The 19327-nt window shown below is 41.6% G+C and overlaps 1 protein-coding gene across 2 annotated transcripts in view; it reads right to left on the minus strand.

The window, feature by feature from the left end:
* The window catches only part of APLF (aprataxin and PNKP like factor), an 84827-nt gene that overhangs the window by 21827 nt on the left and 43673 nt on the right, over positions 1 to 19327 (minus strand). For both annotated transcript variants that reach the window (XM_006114108.4, XM_075925559.1), the window contains exons 6-8: positions 16106 to 16293; positions 14391 to 14800; positions 8166 to 8288 (exon numbers count right to left, since the gene is read on the minus strand). In XM_006114108.4, the coding sequence (XP_006114170.1) occupies positions 8166 to 8288; positions 14391 to 14800; positions 16106 to 16293 (721 nt within the window). The remainder of the gene's footprint in view (positions 1 to 8165; positions 8289 to 14390; positions 14801 to 16105; positions 16294 to 19327) is intronic.

The following is a 19327-nucleotide window of genomic DNA, read 5'->3' on the forward strand; positions in this document are numbered from 1 at the left end:
TGCAATCGTATTGCTGGTGCCTGGTAAGTAGGATGCTACTAGGTCAATGTTGTTTCTGATGCACCAATTCCACAATCGTATCGCCTTGGCACAGAGGGATTGAGATCTTGCTCCCCCTTGCTGGTGGATATAAAACATTGTGGCGACACTGTTGGTTAGCACCCTGACATTCGAGCCTGAGATATAATTGCGGAAATGCCTGCATGCAAGGAACACTGCCCCTGAGCTTCAGAAGATTTATGTGCAACGCCCTTTCTGCAGGTGACCATCTGCCGTTCATGTGCTCGCCCCAGCCTATGAAGGATGCATCTGTGGTTAGTTGAAAAGTAGGTTGTGGACGATGAAAGGGTACCTCTGCCATCAGATTTTGCGGGTTGGTCCACCACAACAGAGAAGTGCAGATGTAAGGTGGAGGCTCTACTGTCTTTTGAATGTCGTGTTTGGTTGGAATGTAAACCAAAGCCAACCAATGCTGCAGGCATTGGAAATGGAGTCGGGCATGTTGCATCACAAACATGGTCGCAGCCATATGACCCATCAACTGCAGGCAAGTAAGCACTGATACTGTCGGGGCCTGTAACAATGTTTACAAGATCTTGTATGGCCTGAAATTGCTCTGTTGGTAAGTATGCCCATGCATTGATCGAGTAGAGTCTGGTGCCTATAAAGTTTATGATCCGAGTTGGTTCCACCGTGGATTTTTGCTCGTTGATTATGAGTCTGAGGGATTCGAAGGTTTGTTTGACCAGGTTGAGCATACAAGATGTCTCCTGTAATAACCTTCCTTTAATGAGACAGTTATCCAGGTAAGGAAATATAATGACATCTCTGTGACATAAATGTGCTGCTACCATCAATGAGAGTGTTTTGGAGAACTCCAGGGACAGATGCGAGGCCAAATGGTAGTATGCAATACTGGAAATGTGTGTTGCCAACTACGAAACGAAGGAATCGTTGGTGTGCTCGATGATTGGTGATGTGGAAGTAGGCGTCCAGTAAGTCGAGGGCTGCAAACCAGCCTCCGTTGTTGAGTGATGGTATTATAGTCATGAGTGTCACCATTTTAAAACGTTGTTTTCGAAGGTGACTGTTCAGCTTCCACAGATCTAGACTGGGCCTCCACCCCCATTTTCTTCTACATTAAGTAGTAATGGGAGTAAAAGCCCCTTCCTTTGAACTGCTGAGGGACTGTCTCCACTGCCCCTATCAATAATAAACGATGGACCTCCTGTCTCAAGAGTTCCTCATGAGATGGGTCCCTGAAGAGGGACGGGGTTGGTGCGGAGGGAAAAGGGATAGAAGAGAATGGAATCTCGTAAGCCCAAATTTCACGACTTCCAGGACCCATCGGTCCGTTGTTACCTTGGCTCAGTGCTGATAAAAGGGCCGAAGGTGATGGCGGAATAGAATCATAGAATCATAGAATAATAGGACTGGAAGGGACCTCGAGAGGTCATCGAGTCCAGCCCCCCGCCCTCAAGGCAGGATCAAGCTCCGTCTACACCATCCCTGACAGATGTCTATCTAACCTGTTCTTAAATATCTCCAGAGAGGGAGATTCCACCACCTCCCTTGGCAATTTATTCCAATATTTGACCACCCTGACAGTTAGGAATTTTTTCCTAATGTCCAATCTAAACCTCCCCTGCTGCACTTTAAGCCCATTACTCCTTGTCCTGTCCTCAGAAACCAAGAGGAACAAATTTTCGCCTTCCTCCTTGTGACACCCTTTTAGATATTTGAAAACCGCTATCATGTCCCCCCTTAATCTTCTTTTTTCCAAACTAAACAAGCCCAGTTCATGAAGCCTGGCTTCATAGGTCATGTTCTCTAAACCTTTAATCATTCTTGTCGCTCTTCTCTGTACCCTTTCCAATTTCTCCACATCTTTCTTGAAATGTGGCGCCCAGAACTGGACACAGTACTCCAGCTGAGGCCTAACTAGTGCATAGTAAGAGATAGGCCCAGAGGTTTGCACTGACAACGTGTTCTGTGAGCATGCCCTTGACCGATGAGTCAAACCTGCTGTTTTGGCCCTGGTTGCTTGGTCGCTCGGGATGGCTCAGGACGTCTGCGCTGTACTCGTTACTTCTGCCTAGAATGGTCATAAGGGCGGTGTTGTTGCTTCTGGTATTGAAAGTCATACCTCCTTTGATATGGGTAGTAACTTCTCCTCTTATATGGTGGAGCATACATACCCAGGGTACATAATGTTGTGCGAGAATCCTTGCCCGAATGTAAGACTTGAGCAGTTTTGTCTGCGAAGAGCTTGCACTTTTCAAAACGGAGGTCCTCTACCTTTGTCTGTAGTCCCTTAGGAACCACAGCCGAGGTGAGCCATAAAGATAGTCTCATAGCGATTGCCGTCGCTGTAGATCGGGAGGCTGTATCAGCAACATCTAGGGTAATCTGTAACCCTGCTCTCGCTGCTGTTTAACCCTCTTGTACCACAGATTTAAGTATTGTGGTTTTTGAATCAGGGAGGTGTTGAAGGAATTCTGTTAACTTTGAATTGTCGTCAAATTTGTGGTTTGACAGCAAATCCGCGTAATTTGCTATACGTTGAAGCAAGGTACCTGATGAGTACACCTTCCTTACAAAAATATCCAGCTTCTTGCGGTACTTATCCGCCGCCGTGTTTCTGTACTTGGGTGTCTTTGCTCTGTGCTGAGCTGTGTCCACCGCCAGAGAATTTGGTTGGGGATGGTTAAAGAGAAATTCAAGGCCTCTGGAAGGGACAAAATATTTCTTGTCCGCCCGTTTACTTGTTGGCACCACTGAGGCTGGGGTTTGCAAGCTTTCCTCTGCAGCCTCCACGATTGTTTCATCGATTGAAAGCACAAATTGTGACCTCTGCTGGGGATGTAAATTTTTGAGCAGACAGTAATGCTCTGTCTGTACCTTTGCTAGCTGCACCTGCTGTGAATCTGCCACGTGCCTGAACAGTTCCTGAAATTACTTCAGGTCGTCCGGGTGGACATGTCTCCTGGGAACACCGCCTCGTCAGGAGATGAGGAGGTTTGGTCTGTCGGCAATGTTTCTGGTTCAGGGTCTTCAGGTTCCGATAATCGTCCCTCCTCCGGTTCCGACTGTTGGGGCTGTGAAGCATGGCTCTGTTCAGAAGATGTCAGAGGTCGCTGAGTTGGCTGAGGTTGCACTGAAGCTTATGTTGGTACCTTGGTATGTGACAACAGCATGGGGATCGTCTGTAGGAGTATGATCTATAATAGTGACAAGACAAATAATGCAGCCAGTGGTAATACATGTAATCACAGTCAGAGCTAGCCGGTGACGAATGCCTCGAAGATATGACACTGATATGACGGTGGTAATAAGATAGATGAGGAGACCACCTTGGAGAATGAGGCAAGTGTAGGGACATCCTCGAAGAAGATCAGGATGTTCGCCTATCCCAATGCCCCAAGTACTCCCTAAATGCCTCTCTGCGTGGAGATCTTGTGGCATGCCTAGAGGATTCGGCAGTGCAATGGTGATAGCTGTGTCTCGTAGGAGAAAGCTGCACCGGCGGGGATGGAGAGGGAGTGGGGGAGAATGTCGGGGATGGTGAGATGGATATGCATCGAGTGTGCAACTTCTGTGCCGCTTTTGTCGGTACCGGTCTCTGAGCCAATTCTGGTGTCTGCTCAGTATGCAGTTCACATCTTATGGAAGCTGATATGCACGGCACTGTGGCCAGCACCGAGGTGCACGGCACAGTGGCTGGTGCCAAGGTGTATGGCACTGCTGTCAGGGTTGGAGATTGTGACACTATGGTCGGTGCCGAAGCACAAGACACCGAAGACGGCACCGAGGCGCATGGTTCTGCTGGCAACGGTGAGTGCCCTGGTGTTAATGGTGGCGAGAGTGAAGATGGTGCCGACAATTGCAGTACCGCGGTTTCTTCGGGTTGTTCCCTCAGCACCAGTGAGGGTCTCGGTGCCGACGGTCTTGGTGCCAACGAGGTGGACCTCTTGGATTTTGACGCAATAGAGGTCTTTGCCGTCATTGGGGAATGCCACTCATGCCGGGCTTGTCCCCTTTGCTGACCCTGCTTACAGGCACGGCAGGTAGTCATCTTGAGGGTGACACCCTGATTTTCTTCATGGCCGTAGCCCCAGAAGAAGCCCTGCGCTTCTGCACCATAACGGACTCTGAGCTGGCTGGTAGGGTGAGGTCCATGGGTGAAGGGTTTTATCAAAGAGGATCATTTTAAGGCGCATCTCTGTCCCTTCACACTCGAACAGTAAGCTTCAAGACTGTGCACACTTCTGAGGGACGTGCACCTCGCCCAGACAGTGAACGCAGCCCGCGTGGCCGTTGGATGCGGGCATGGCTTTGTGGCACGGCTTTGTGGCACATTGAACACTTTTTGAAACCTGGAGAACCAGGCATAGCTTTAGTTTTTAGATTGTCCTATTACAACTAAGTAACACCGAACAATAAACTATGAACTCTAAAGGTTTGGGTTTTTTTTTTTTTAAAAGGAAAAACAGATAACTATACTAATGACTAAAAAAAAAACTATGAACAGACTATGAACTAACTAACTATTTCTGACAAAGGCAAACCAGTTGAGACTAACTATGCTCTGACTGCAAGTGAGGACGGTTGAGAGGAACTGATGGGTGCTGGACTATGCGCAATCGAAGGGCGTGAACAGTGAGAGATGCTAATCGTGCATACGCAGTCAGGCTGACTATGGCTATAGAAAATCTCCAACCTGCGGCGCTGGGAGAAGCCCGACAACAACAATTGAGCACCCATGGGGACCATTCGAAGAACCACCAACTGATATAAGTAATATTCCATACAAGACATTACCTTTTGTTGTTAGATGTTCTCTCATGGTTTTCCATCCTCCGCCTACCCTCCTCTCCCCCAGCAGCCTTTTAATAGCTACTCCATGTTTAATCTTACTTGTGTTATTTCAAAAAGACTAATGTTCTGTTGGAGCAAGCTAATTGTTTTCAGTTTCCTTTTAACAATGTTTTTACAAGGGTTCACAGTGAAGCAGTTTACAATACAGGTTGAACCTCTCTAGTCCAGCACTCTCTGGTCTGACAATATGGGCCCGGCATGAATTTAATTAGCCTGATGACCACTTATCATGGGTATGGCCAAGTTTCTCACAGTCCCATAGTTTCTTTACAGCCACCGTCCTACCTCATTTTTCTGTGCTGTTATTTAGCTCTAATTTACCCCTAAACGTCTTCTAAGAGCCCAGTGAGCAATAGAAGTGTTGGTAATGGTGCTAGACAATAATGACCTCCAGTGATTCAGCAAATTCTCTGCTTCAGCTTCAGTTAGTTCCTGAGGGTGCCAGACTAGGCAGGTTCAATCTCTAACAGTTTATACAGTTAAATATTTCAGAACTTCACACCACATTTTAGCAGCATATGAAAATAAATTTAAGTTTAGCTATTTTCACTTGAATGTGCTTTCAATCACACATGCGGATTTGCAGAAAAACATGCATTAGTCCAATTTTATAATAAACAGTTGCTTTTAAAACACTAAAGTCTCACTTGTGTGTCATACTGAAGAATGTATTCTGCCAATTATCTTTTTTGTGATTTGTTCTACAATTTAGCATCAGAGACAGACAATATCACTATTTCTCAGGAGACAGAAAATCAGAATATTTCCAGTTGCATGTAATATTTTCCATTTTACTAAATATTTAAACAGCATTCCAATACAAAACATTTTTCAGAGCAACCTATAATGAACTGGGGCCTGATTTTCAGAGATGTCAAGCATCCACAGCTGTGGATGGCTCCCAGGAATAAAGCTGTGAAGGCTCCCAGGAATAAATAGCAAGTTGAATGCTCACATGATAATTCAAGAATACATTACAAAGAGACATTAATGCAACGAGGATGCTCAATTTTGTGGAGGCTTCAAATTTTGTATTAGATAAGTATAATGTAAATTAGGGATGTTAACTAATGTGTATTTGTATAAATGTGTAACCGCTAGATTTTTTTTTAGCAGTTACACATTTACATGCCTGGGGAGGGAGGCGGGGGGGCAGGGGCTGGTGCACACGGGGAGCTGGCTTTTAAGCTGGCTCCCACCTGCTCCCACCCCTGATAAAGAGACAGCAGCACAAGAGGTAGGCAGCTCTGCGGGCACCAGCTCCCATCTCCCCCCACCCCTTGCTGCCTCTGATACCATTATGATTAATCAATGAGCCCAAACTTATCGGTTAATCATGTAAATGGCTACATACTAACATCTCTACTGTAAATGGGTGCAGAAAGCATTTTGGGAGTTCCAATTCATTTTATATCCATACTTCATTAGAGAAGGCAGAGATCTTCAACCTTTTTATGCCCAAGATCACTTTCTGAATTTAAGGGCAACCCAAGATCTACCCTATCCCTTCCCTGAGTCCTCACCCTTTCCCAAAAGCCCCGTACTCCTTATTCCACCCACCCACACCCCTACACCCCCATTGCTTGCTCTCCTCCATCCCCACTCACTTTTACCAGGCTGGGACAGGGGATTGGGGTTAGCAGCAATTCACTGCAAGAAAAAAAATAAATCAGCTACCAAAGTTATATCTATTTACAAATGTAAACTAATGAGCTAATGTAGCCAAGACTCATATAATATAAAGCTTAAGAGGAGGAAACATTCTGATGTATTGTAAAATCAATCACTCCAATAAGAAAAAACACTCTAGTTCCTTAAAGCATATGCATGAAACAATACCCACAAGAGTTGTTTTTACAACACCATGTATTTTTTATGGAATTAATTTTGTCCATAACCAGTGTGAGAGTGCTGGGCTACAGCAGCTGAGCAAGGACTCAGGTCACTGCAGCTCTAATTAAACACTTCACAACAGACTTTGTTAACAAGAGCTGTGCCTCACTGGTGTGTGGAGGACAGCTAGAAGGCTAATTAAGGCATTAGGCAGAGAATACAAAAGGACACAGGAATGAAGTAGGAAAGGGAAGCAGGCAGTGAGGAGGGTTCCGTAAAATTGAGGGTTCCCTAAAATTGTAGGGTAAGACTGCATAATGTTCAAGGGTACTAGAAACCAACATTATAAACAAACTGTACTGGGCATTACACCAGCATAAAGGTCTCTGAACTCCACTCCCCATGGCCATTGTTCTACCTGGCTCCGGGAGCTAACCCTGCTGCAGCTCTGCCTTTTAAATGTAGTAAGGGCCATCCAGCTCTTACAACATTTAAAAGTCAGAGACGCTGTATCTGAGACCGGGCGTGCCTGAGCCCCTGCTGCGCTTCTGCCTCCCCTGCCCCCCACGGAGACGGTGCTGGAGGGAACCAGCTGTTAAGCCGGCTCCCCCCAGCACCAGCTCCTGTTCTACTACTCAACTAGTTGCTTATATCCCTATTTCACACCTTGAGCGACATAGCGATGCGATGTGTGTCTCTAGTGTAGAACTCTTCTCAGTCATCAGCTACCTTTCCATCATTGCAACTGCTTCTTTGGAACTTTATGAAAAGCTAATTGTTTAGTAGTCCTTGATAACCAGATGATGCCACTGACAGAATTGAATTTATGTGATTTATGTGCATGTTATTCAATGCTATCCAAGTGCTGAATATTTATATTTGTCACGATTAGGTAGATGTAAAAAGGTGTGTATAAGAAGTCAGGACACTAAAATTGTCAGCCCACAAAGAATGTGTACTTTTTTCTTGAAATCTGAGGAGCTCTGCAAGTTTGACTCTCTCACCAACAGAACTCAAACCAATAAAAGATGTCACTTCATCCAACTTTTCTAATATCCTGAGACCAACATGACTGCAATGACATGGCATTCAAAAAAGGGATATAAAGGGTAAATAGATCTTCAGCTTCATAACTTTGGAAGCATATTCAGTGACATTCCCAATGTGGATGAAAGGTTTATCCTTTTGACATTCCTGTTAGATCAGGTCACTATCAGAGGTACCTTTGCAACAATCAACATTAGTGACAAAAATCCAATAGGGCTGTTCAAGCCAAGCTTCATATGGCAATAAAGCATAACCCTGTCAAAAGAATGCCACAACAGTAAGCTATAACCAAGATTTAACTTCAAGAACTACTCACTGCTATATCACCTTGCATGAATAGCTCCTAGTCAAAGTATGTCTTGCTTTACAAATACAGACAGATAATTGTATTTGATCATGTTTCTTACCTATAACAAGTAGTTCCATATGGACATTCAGGTCTGTCATCATCATCTTGGCTTACAACCTCCATATTCTGATAATCGCTGTCACCAGGGTGACTGAACTCCTGAAAATGAACTGGATTCTTCCTGTGAAATTAAAGAATATATATGTAAGTAAAAGTAAATATGACATTCAACACTCATGTGCATATTGGGATGGGGAATTTTGTGCAGCTAATTCAAACAGATTCATATTCAACAATGCATAGTTATTCATCTGTTGGAGACATAGGGTCTGTGTCTAGACTACAAGGTTTTTTCGAAAAAAGGAGCCTTTTTTCAAAAAAACTGTACCTGTCTAGACGACAGCCACGTTCTGTTGACAGTAAATCAAAAGAACACGGCGGTTTTTCCGATGGCAGTAAACCTCATTCTACAAGGAATAACACCTTTTTTCGAAAGTCATCTTTCGAAAAAAAGGCGCTACTGCATGAAAACAGGGCTTTTTTGAAAGAGAGCGTCTAGACTCTTTCGAAAAAGCAAGCCGCTTTTTCCAAAAATCTTCTTGTTCTCTAGACACTCTTTTTCGAAACAGTATCTTTTGAAAAAGCCTCTTTCAAAAGAGGCTTGAAGTCTAGACATAGCCATAGAGTTTAACCAGTCAACCAGGATTGCATGCTGCAGGGCTGCTCCGACCACGCTGGGCCTACCACACGTTGCCCCAGGTGGGGAAGCTGCTTGGGCCACGCCACCAGTTAACCCTTTACTCCCCTAGTCTGACTCAGTCCTAGCTGTCCAGAGATGTGGATGTGGATATCCAGGGCTCATTTCTACTGACACAGAAAGATAAATTTTCCATCAAAAACCCTGCAAATTTGTGGATATCCACAGATTTTCCCTGGGTGTGGATGTGGATATCTATGGGTAACTTTTGCAGATGAAAATGTAGATACAAATTCTGTATATATGCAGGGCTCTAGTGAAAGCAAATTCTATGCCACAGATAAGCCAATATTTCCCTTGTCAATGTAAGAACAACATACTAATTCTCTCCATTTTTTTTTTTTAACAACAATTAAGTTTCTACTTTTTGAAAGCACAGGAAATTCAGAAAAAAGTAAAGATACACCATATCTAATACAGTGTTGAAATGGCTGAATTCTATAATAAACTCTGGGACAGTGGGGAACGCTAATGTTCAGTTAAGAGAAAAAACATGTTGTTCTGGTCAAGTGTAATATATTACTTACAAGAATATTTTATGCATCTAAAAAGACTCACAAGCTATGGCACTTTGCAAAATAAAAGCTTTAAATTACACTTAATATAAATGAGTTACTTAGTACCTGCAGCTTTAATCATTTATAGAAAACTTTAGTTATTACAGATCCATTTGCTGCTAAACAAAACCAACACATGAACAAAAAATGACAGTTACTTTAAAAAAAGATCAATGGAATTAACCACCAACAAAAGTCTTCCTGCTGTGACAATAAGCTATTTACTACATATTTTTAAATTCCTGTGTAGCTAAAGGATCTTTAATCAAACCAGTTACAAACTGAATTTAGAGGATTTGCATCAATAGATTGGATATTCATCATAATTTATTTCCTAGAAGGCACAAGCAACAAGCTCATTTGGAATGCTTTTTTAAAAAAAAAATACGGTGACTTTGCTGCTACACAATAGCCACCAACCAAGTCCCATTAACAAAAACGTGGGCACAAGCCATTGCTACTGCAGCTATTAGAATACTGATTGAATGGTTTAAGTCTAAAATTCTGATCTACTAGAGTTAATTATAACATCTCTCAACATTATGTTTACTGGGAGAGCTCCAAGAACACATGCAAGAAATGTAACATCATCAAATGCTGGGCTAAATTTCATTTTAAAGAAAACTGAAAATACTTCATTTTCAAAAGGGAATACAATGTAAAATATTTAGAAAGATGTGTATGTGAAACCAACTGTTCCTATGGGTCCTGTTCTGCCAGATCAGACAGTATGTTCTATATCAGTCCTTCCTAAGCGAAGTCACTTTGTGATTAGTATCCCTTGCCTTACAGAGTTAATGGCTTCTGACAGAATTCTTGACAAAAACAGCAATCTTATTTTAGTATCAGCAAACTGAAAAGACTAAAATACACAAGTTTCCAATGAAGAGAATATGAATTAATAGGAATTGCAACAAAATGGATTTACCAATAAAGATTTTAAAACTTGGTATTAATGATTATGGTATTAATGATTCTCTCATTTGTTAATTCAACAAAAATCATATTACAACTTTGTATCTTAACCCTCATTTTCTTATGAATGACCTCAGGGAAAACAGAAACATGGTACAGTAATAAGTTATTACTGATCATGCAAGTGGAGTCAAGATACTCCTCCACTGTTCTTTCAATGTGATCACCCACCATTCTGTAAAACCCTGTCTCAACTTCCTTGGCAATAGTTTTTCCTTACTATAGGCTATAGACAGTATGGCCAGATTGTTCTCCAAAGTCTAACCTATAACTAATATTTTAAAAGACTTCTTTACACCAGTCAACCTTATTGTCTGGCTTAGCAATACTCATGGCTTGACAAGCCTTTTGTTATTGTAAAAGTCTATGGAGGGCAAAGGGAAGTAGAGGAGAAAAAGGAACTACAGAACAATTCGTAAGGCACTGTGAGGCAGGTGGCACAGTAGATGAAGGAAAACATAGAACTCTGCATCTCAGCTGGACAAGGAGAGAAGGGGAGGCTAAAGGAAGCACTCTGTACAGCTAATAAAAGCTTCTCAGACCATTAACAACAGGAAGCATTCCAACTTTTGCACAGATCATACACTATAAGACTGAACAAGTCTTGGAAAGATCTTGAAGTCTTCCTTGGATCAGTATTGCAAAAGAGATAAGGGGAACCCGAGGAAGTATAGAGTTTCTGAATTGCTCCATTTTATTCTCCAAGCAAGAATTAACATATAAAAAAACCTTCAAATTTAAATTAAGGTAGCTACTAACAAATAGACACCAAGTTATATTATGGTAAAACAAAAGCATGTTCAAGTATGAAGAGACCTGTGCAGTAACCATGGTTCTTTGAAACGTGTCTCACTCTCCCCCCCACCTCCCATAGGTGCTTCACTAGGTATCTACTGAGCAGTTCCCTTGAGGTAGATGGGGCTTCAGAGAAGAGTACAACATGGAAAAAAGTACAGCCAAGGCAAACACGGTACCAGAAGCAGTACTAAGTTATAGTATAGTATTCAGTGAACATATGAATATACGTCCAAGTAGCAGCTTTACATAATTCAATAAAGGGCAGGTTTTTGAGAAATGCCATAGAGGTGGAAATGAATGTTATAGATTGAGTTTGTATGTCTGAAGGTGCTTGAATAGAAGACTCACAGCATGAATTAGTCCGGTCAGATATCCCCTGGAAAGTATTTGATTAGAGACCGCAAGCCCTTTTGATAGATCTGTGAGTAAGAAACAATTAGAGAGTCTTGCTCAATGGTTTAGTCCTATTCAGATAGAAGGGAAGAGCGCTCTTGACATAAAGGGTGCACAAGTGCCTCTATTTTATTTAAATGAACTTTAGGGTGGAAAAATGGCAGGTGAACAGGGTTGGTTGATACAGAACTCAGAGACTTTAGGTAAAAATACGGTGAAAGGGGTAGGGATGTTAAATATAGGTCACTTAATGCAACATTGGTAGAAAGTGATTGTTAAACCCCCTGAAGGACTTCACTGTTGAGTGGGCAAAAACAACTACTCACTATTTGAGAATGGAAAGCAATGATAGCTGCCAGGTGGACTCAAACAGAGTTTAGCAATAGCAGTGAACTTTTTAGTGTTGGGTTATATTCTAATGAGGTCATCAATGGAATATGTTTGAGGTCACAGCAATGGACAAATTTTGTCCCTTTTTCAAAAAGTGTAGTGAATAGATTATTTTCTGCTGGGTAATAGTACTTTTTTACCTTTTTTGATTAGGTTGTGTCTAATCCCATGAACCATCAACCAACCATGTTTTGAGACAAAGCACTCAGAATGAGGTGAAAGATCTTCCTATTAGAGGAGATGAAAATGGCCTGGAGAGCAATCAGTGAGCAAATGACCAGCTATATTAGGTAAGGAAACTGTTTGAGCCAGGTCAGAACCATTAGGATAACTCTGGTTTTGTTCTTTTTCCTTTTAAATAGAACATTGGCTAGCTGAGAAGTGGGTAGGAATACATACAAATAGATACAATGAAAGTGAAAGACATATTCCAGGGATCTGTGACCCAGACTGCTTCTGGAGCAGAGCACATCTCTTGCTTTCTCTCTGGGAGGTGTCCCATTGCCAGACTATGTGGTGGATCTCCAATGGCCATTTTTTTTTATGCTAGGGCACGGATGAAGCTAGTAAGGATAGAACTAGAAAGGATGAAGATGGCAATTCAGACACTTGACCAGCCCATCAAAATTACTACCTGAAAGTGAAAGGGTGATAAGCCAGAGACAAAACAGTAAATGGCTTCCTTCTTGGGTGTATCTTTTCATGTGGTTCATTCAGTCTGAGAGATTGGGAATTGGACAGAATGGGACCTCTCAGCTGTCTGGGACGTACCAAACATTCTCTTGTATAAATCCCAAGAGAATTCAAAGTAGACCTAGAGTTCTTTATGATGCACAGAGAATCATCTGTGTTGCTTGCAGACAGTTTGGACCTATCAAAAAGAAGGTCTTCTACTGTATTGAGGATTTCTTTCTGAAATCTGGAGACCTGAAACCAAGAAGCCCTTTTCACAACTGCCACTGTAGAAATCAAAACAGGTGACAATATCAACAGAGATGCTTGTAATGTTCTCTCAAACAGCTGGCCTTACCCAATAATTGCCTGGAATTGCTTTCTATGCTCCACCAGAAAGCGGTCAACAAGAGAGAGAGTTCAGTTTGGTGTAATTTATATTATATTTCACCATTAACACCTTGTAGTTCACAACTCTAAATTGAAAGGAGGCTAAGGAAAAAGATTTTCCACCAGCTAGCCCTAAACGCTTATGATTTTTATCATGAGCAATTATTTTGTATGGTGCTGCCTTCCATGTTTGTAATCTGCAGTAACCAGTCTCAAGCATGTGCACACAGAACCTCCTTTCTTCAAGGACATAGGAATCAGAACTCAGTCTTAAAAAGGTGAAGTTATCAGTAAAACAAAGACAACATATTTGGTAAAGCACACTTGGTTGCTACGTGTTACAAAGCAACTGGGAAAAAAAAGATTAAAGCACAGAGAATTGGTTCCCTGGGATCCAGTTTTAAAGTTACAGTATATGGGTGAGGGGTACAGGGGTTCAACAGAGAGGAGTTCACTAGCTAAATAGATAAAATAACCTGATCGCATCTAACTAAACATCCCCTGTTCATTTACATATCTGCTGTTCCAAGGTTTGGTCTTTCCTAGGCATGGAATGTTGCTGGAAATTCTATGCCTTGTTCCTGGCTCAGTCTCTCTCCCAGCTCTCCTCTGCTCACACAAAAACTGAAGCAGTGAGCTGCATGCTGCAATTCAAATGTCAAGCTCTCTTCCCATTGGCTCTCCTGGCTCCCTGCCAACACTTCCTGGAGATGCTCAGGGACCCTACTGTACCTGGGTTTACCCCTTACAGGCAGTTTTCTTAACTGAATGGCTGAGACACTTGAAAAGGGAGTATCTCTCCCATTCATCACAGATGCACACTGAGCTGACTACCCAAATGGACACCGCTATGAGAAATCTCTCCTCAGATGTTCAGTGTGCACAAGTGTACCTAGAGTGGAGCTCCCACAAGACATTGCCAAAAGAATTAACTGTTAGGGGAAAGCAGAACATTCACTTGCTTCTATAAAGGCATACACAAAATATTACACTTAAAAAAAATCTTTGTTAATAAAATACACAAGAGTTTTTCCTCTCCAATCCAATTAATTTCACCTACTGATCTTGTAACTGCCTGGTGCAAACTGTTCTATTGCTTATTGAACTGTAGCTTCTAATTTGCTGAACTACTTCACCCCTGCTGAGATTGTATTGATCAGTCAGTAAAATTTCCTGAATATCGCTTTTTCTGCTTCTAAAAAGATTGCAACTCTACCTGATCTTTTCTAATCCTTTACTTTTACAATTTTTTTAAAAGGAGACTAACGATTTTACAATTATCTCCCACTTGGGAGAAGCAGTCACTTGCTAGCAGCCATTTAAATCTATCCGATTTACAATTCTGCTTTACCTGTAACAACCTGTCCCATACATACAGGGTGTCCTCTTCTGCTTCACGTATTTAGAACTCTGTAGAGCATCTGTGCTTCTGGCTGAGTTAAAATCGTCAGCTTTAGGATCCTGATTTAAATCACGCTTTTGAGTCTCAGCAAAGGAAATATTAGAGTGGGATGTCTTGTCCTGGTGAGTCTGTTGGCTTGCTGAATGGATCATCTCATCTTTCTTATCCTTTTCATCTACTTCCTTTACTTCAGTAGAGAGCTTGTTTTCTGAATCTAGCCTGTGTTCTGAATCTAACCTCTTGCTGTGGAGCGGACAATCTCTTTTCTCCACAGAACTCTCAATCCCTTGTGATGCTGATTTGTTTTCATTCTCTTCCACTTCCCTCATAGCCGTGGTAAGAGGTATTCCAGATGCATCCTGTGAAACAGAAAATAAAAGATCACAACGATCTTTAGAGTGTCTTATTGTGCAAACAGTATTACAGCTCACTCATGGATTACTGTACTTCTAACTGTAAGCAGGTTTCAGACTCGGTCATCATCAACACTCAGGACATATGTTCCTAAAGAGGAGATGATGCATTCAAGTATGATTTTTTTAAGCTGTATTTATAATAAAAATTTAAATCAGATTTGAGTAGATTGACAAATTGTTTCAGGTGGGAAATAGAGATATGAATGTTTAACCTGTTAAGATTAACTGATGGGAGTTGGGGTAGCTCCACATCTGCCGTAGGTTAGGCAGGGGGCTGCTCTAGCCCCACGCAGGGCTCACCTCAGACAGAGGCTATCTGGAGCAGCCCCTGTCTGCAGCAGGCCTGAGCAACTCCTGTGTCTATATTATGTCTAAATAAACCACAAACATTTAATCCCAAGCACAGTAGTCTCAACGAAGAAAAGAACAATTAAAAACCATTGTCCATAACTTTTTGCTTGTTATGCTCGTGGCAATCTGGTCAGATGCATGCTTTCTGGTGGCTGACGGCAGCTAAGAGTGAATCAGAGGAAATTCTATATGTAAACCAAATAAATGATTTCTTCCCCTTAGTTAAGTATAGTAATAGAGGAATAATGTTTACAGGCTGATGCACCAGAGTTTTATGGCTCATCTGGTAATTAGCGTTTCCTTGTTTGAACGAAGCATGTTAGATACAGTGTAATTGAATAGTCATGTAACTGCATGAAACCTCAGTTACACAACTATTCGATAGTCCCCAGGGACAAGGGACTATCAGGCAGCAGCACGGAGTGGCAGGTGGAGATGGTCCACAAGGGGAGCCAGTTTAAAAATGAGGTTAAAGACCAAATTTTAAACGCAGAGCATGCAGGGGCAGAGGAGGAAGAGGAGAGGAAAGTAGGTGTTGCAGTTAACCAGGAGCGTTAACTGACAAGCAATTGTGTATTGGTTAAATGGTTAGCCAACTAGCTGCTAACATCCCTAGTGCTTACTAATATATTAAGTTACTCAAATTGCACAGCAATGGATTCAGCATGAGCAATAATGGAGAAATTTGATAGAGGAGGCAGGATGTGATCTCCGTTATGAGCTAAAGATTGTACAACACTGGTAAGGCAAGTTTTATCTGGAATAAATGTTTTATCCTGAGATAAAGAGCTGAAGAGTGTTATACATTATCTGAACCACTTGTAAAGCTCTCATGCTGATAACCACACTTCAATAATACTTGAAATAATGGGGCTCAGCAACATATAACAAAATTACCCTTGCTTCGGGGACAGTGGTTTCCTCTTCAGTAGTTTTGCTCTTCTTTACCTGATCTTGTTCCATCTCTTTGAAATCCCCTAAACACTCTTCAGAAGCTAACCGTTTTCTCCCATGCATATCTGCTCTCGACTTTGATGGTTTCATACTGCTTATTCCTCTCCCTCTGCCTTTTGTTACTCCACCACCTTAAAGAAAAGAATATTATTTATGGGATCCAACCTTGAATGCTACATTTGGCTGAGTATCCTGGCCAAGTCAGGTAGTAACATACTATCGATACCTCTGCTACAGTTTCAGCTGAATACAGTAGGTCTTTACTTGCTGTTCTCCCCGTTCAATTTAAAATATACAAAATTAACTTCTATTAAAAGATTATTTGAATAGGAGATTTCATAAGAATGATTAAGGAAGAGATTAAATGTATGGCAACACACACTGAACTCTTATTTGGCTGATGTTATAGCTTAACAACAATATAGTGGCAAAATAGTCAAGTAAATTACTTGTACAATGTGCCTTATGTAGTGTCTTACAAGAGTATCATGAAACACTGCAGGACATTCAAGTTTACCCAAGTTACTGACTCTGCTATATTGCTTTAAGTTATTTGAGAGATACTTTGAGTGTGTCTACACATCAACATTATTTTGAAATAACCAACGTTATTTCAAAACAACAAAATGCACATCTACATGGCAAGCCATTATTTTGAAATAATGACGAGATGGAGGACTTCTTACTCCAACTCCTGTAACCCTCATTTCACAAAGAGTAAGAGAAGTAAGGAAATTTGAAGGAAGAGTGACATATCTGAAGTTGCATAGCTTAATTCAATTTTGGCCCTTCTGTACAGACATGCCCTCAGTGGCCATTACACCAGGCAGCAGTGAGTGGGAAAGTGAATAGAGGACTCCCTGCTCCTCAAACAGCCTGCACAAAACTGACAAAATCTGTAGTCCCACCCACCGCATGTTTACTTCTTCTGAAACATACAGTGTCCTAAAAGAAGGGAGGAAACCAGGGCTGTAGTCCCACTCCTATTTCACCAGCTCACACAGAGGGAACATAGCAGCAGGCAAAGAAAGATTGGGGGGGGGGGGGGGGAGAGAAGGGGAAGGAAGTAAATGGGAGAAAGGGAAAAATGGATAATAGGAAGGTAAATGAAACATTTCAAGTTCATTTTACATTGAATCTGCTCCTTGAAAATAATCTACATTTTTTTTCAAAAATTAACAAAAAAGTATTCAAAAAATTTCATGGAAATAAAATGGGATTTTTTTCAACTGGTTCTAGCGCAAAATCATAAAGTCTAATATTTTGGAACACACGAGATCCAGGAACAAGAGCTAGCCCCTCTTGAGTAGCTTACGATCATCTCTTACAAATGGCATAGAACTGTGGCATCAACTTGTGTAGTGCTCCAGATTATCAGGATTCACAGGTGCAATATTTGTATTTGAATCTCAATGATGCAGGACTGAATCCAGCTGGTTGCCGTGCTTCAGGGCAGCTGTTTTTTGTGATGCAGGGGAGATGGGCAGGGGAATTCTATATTTGGAGAAGAAAATTGAAAATTTCTCTCATTTGCAATAAGATCTAATGATGAAGAATTAGTGAGGAAGGACAGTCAAAGATGCTTGATAAATGTGTTTGCAACAATGCTCTATAGTTTACTGCATAGCTCTGCAATTTTAGATGCATGCCTGCCTGTCATTTTATATTTATTCATATACACATCAAAACTCCCCTACATTTATCATTGTCACTTTACCTTCTAGTTGTGAAAGAGTTGCTGTTTATTTAAAGAGCATACAATCTTCACTACTGCTTGCATAAGAAAGCTTAGTATAAACTGAACTAGATAGGGGCTCTAATATTTACCATGAGACAGAGATATTCCTTTTATTGCAACAGACATTTAAAAAAAAACTGTACAAACATAGGGTTCAATAGTTCATTTGAACATAGACATTTTTGTACTCGAAAAGCTCAAAATAAACCACAGGTAGGAGATAAATAATAAAAATAAATACTGAGCTGTCAACTATTTGTGCAAATCAATGCTTAAGAAGTGTATACATTGTCTTTCAGATCGAGCAAATTCCAATTTTTTTGGCAGTAGATTATCAACATTCAAGATTCAAATCACAATACGGAATTTTAATATGAAAAACAGGAAAATAAAAAACAGGTTTGCAAACTGTTTTTCAGATTAGTGTAGATGTGACATGAACTTGAATACAATTATAAGTGCATGCAGAACAACAATTTTACAGTATTAGAGCTAGAAATAGTTTTGAACCCTCTTTTCCCTAACAAAAAAATGTTTTTTCCTCTCTCCTGCCCTTCAGGGAGGCATTTAAAAACATCTGAGGAATCTCTCAGAAGGAAGGCAGGTATGGATAGTGATACAACTGCTGTTGTTACCTGCACAGCATGTGCCATGCTTGTCTTCCTCCCAGAAGAAAGGATTTCATCTGCACTAAGTGCAAGCTGATTGCCATTTTGGAAGAAAAAATTAGAGGACTTAAGGCCCAAGTATCAACCCTACGTTCCGTCAGAGAGGATGAAGACTTAGATAGAAAGTAGCATTTAATCCTGCAGGCACAGCAGGAGGAAGACCCAGTGAAAGCAGTACAGGACAAGGAAGAGAACTGGCAGTATGTAACCTCGAGAAGAAGGCGGCGGCCAACTCAAGTATCCCCCATCCCTGCAGAGGTAAGTAACTGCTTTCAGGCTCTCTCCACAGGCACTGTGGTGGAGAACGCTTTGGCAGGGACTTCTCAGGGAAGACATCAGAAGGGAACACCATCTACCAGAAGGCATGGGATATGTAGTCCTAGGGATGGGGGTTCCACGACCACTACCCACAAAGGAAGAAGATGGGTGGTGGTGGTGGGTCTGGGATTCCCTACTAAGAGGGACTGAGTCATTCATCTGCCATCCAAACCTGGAATCTCGAGAAGTGTGCTGCTTACCAGGAGCTCACATTCAGGATGTGACTGAGAGTCTTCCAAAACTGATCAAACCTTCGGATCGCTACCCCTTCCTGCTTCTCCATGTCGGAACTAACGATATGGCCGAGAATGACCTTGAGCGGGTCAAAGCTGATTATGTAGCATTGGGAAGAAGGATAAAAGAATTTGAAGTGCAAGTGGTGTTCTTGTCCATCCCTCCCTGTTGAAGGAAAAGGTCCAGGGAGGGATCGTCAAATTGAAT

Source organism: Pelodiscus sinensis, chromosome 3 (genome assembly GCF_049634645.1).
Source record: "Pelodiscus sinensis isolate JC-2024 chromosome 3, ASM4963464v1, whole genome shotgun sequence".
NCBI classification, from domain to species: Eukaryota; Metazoa; Chordata; order Testudines; family Trionychidae; genus Pelodiscus; species Pelodiscus sinensis.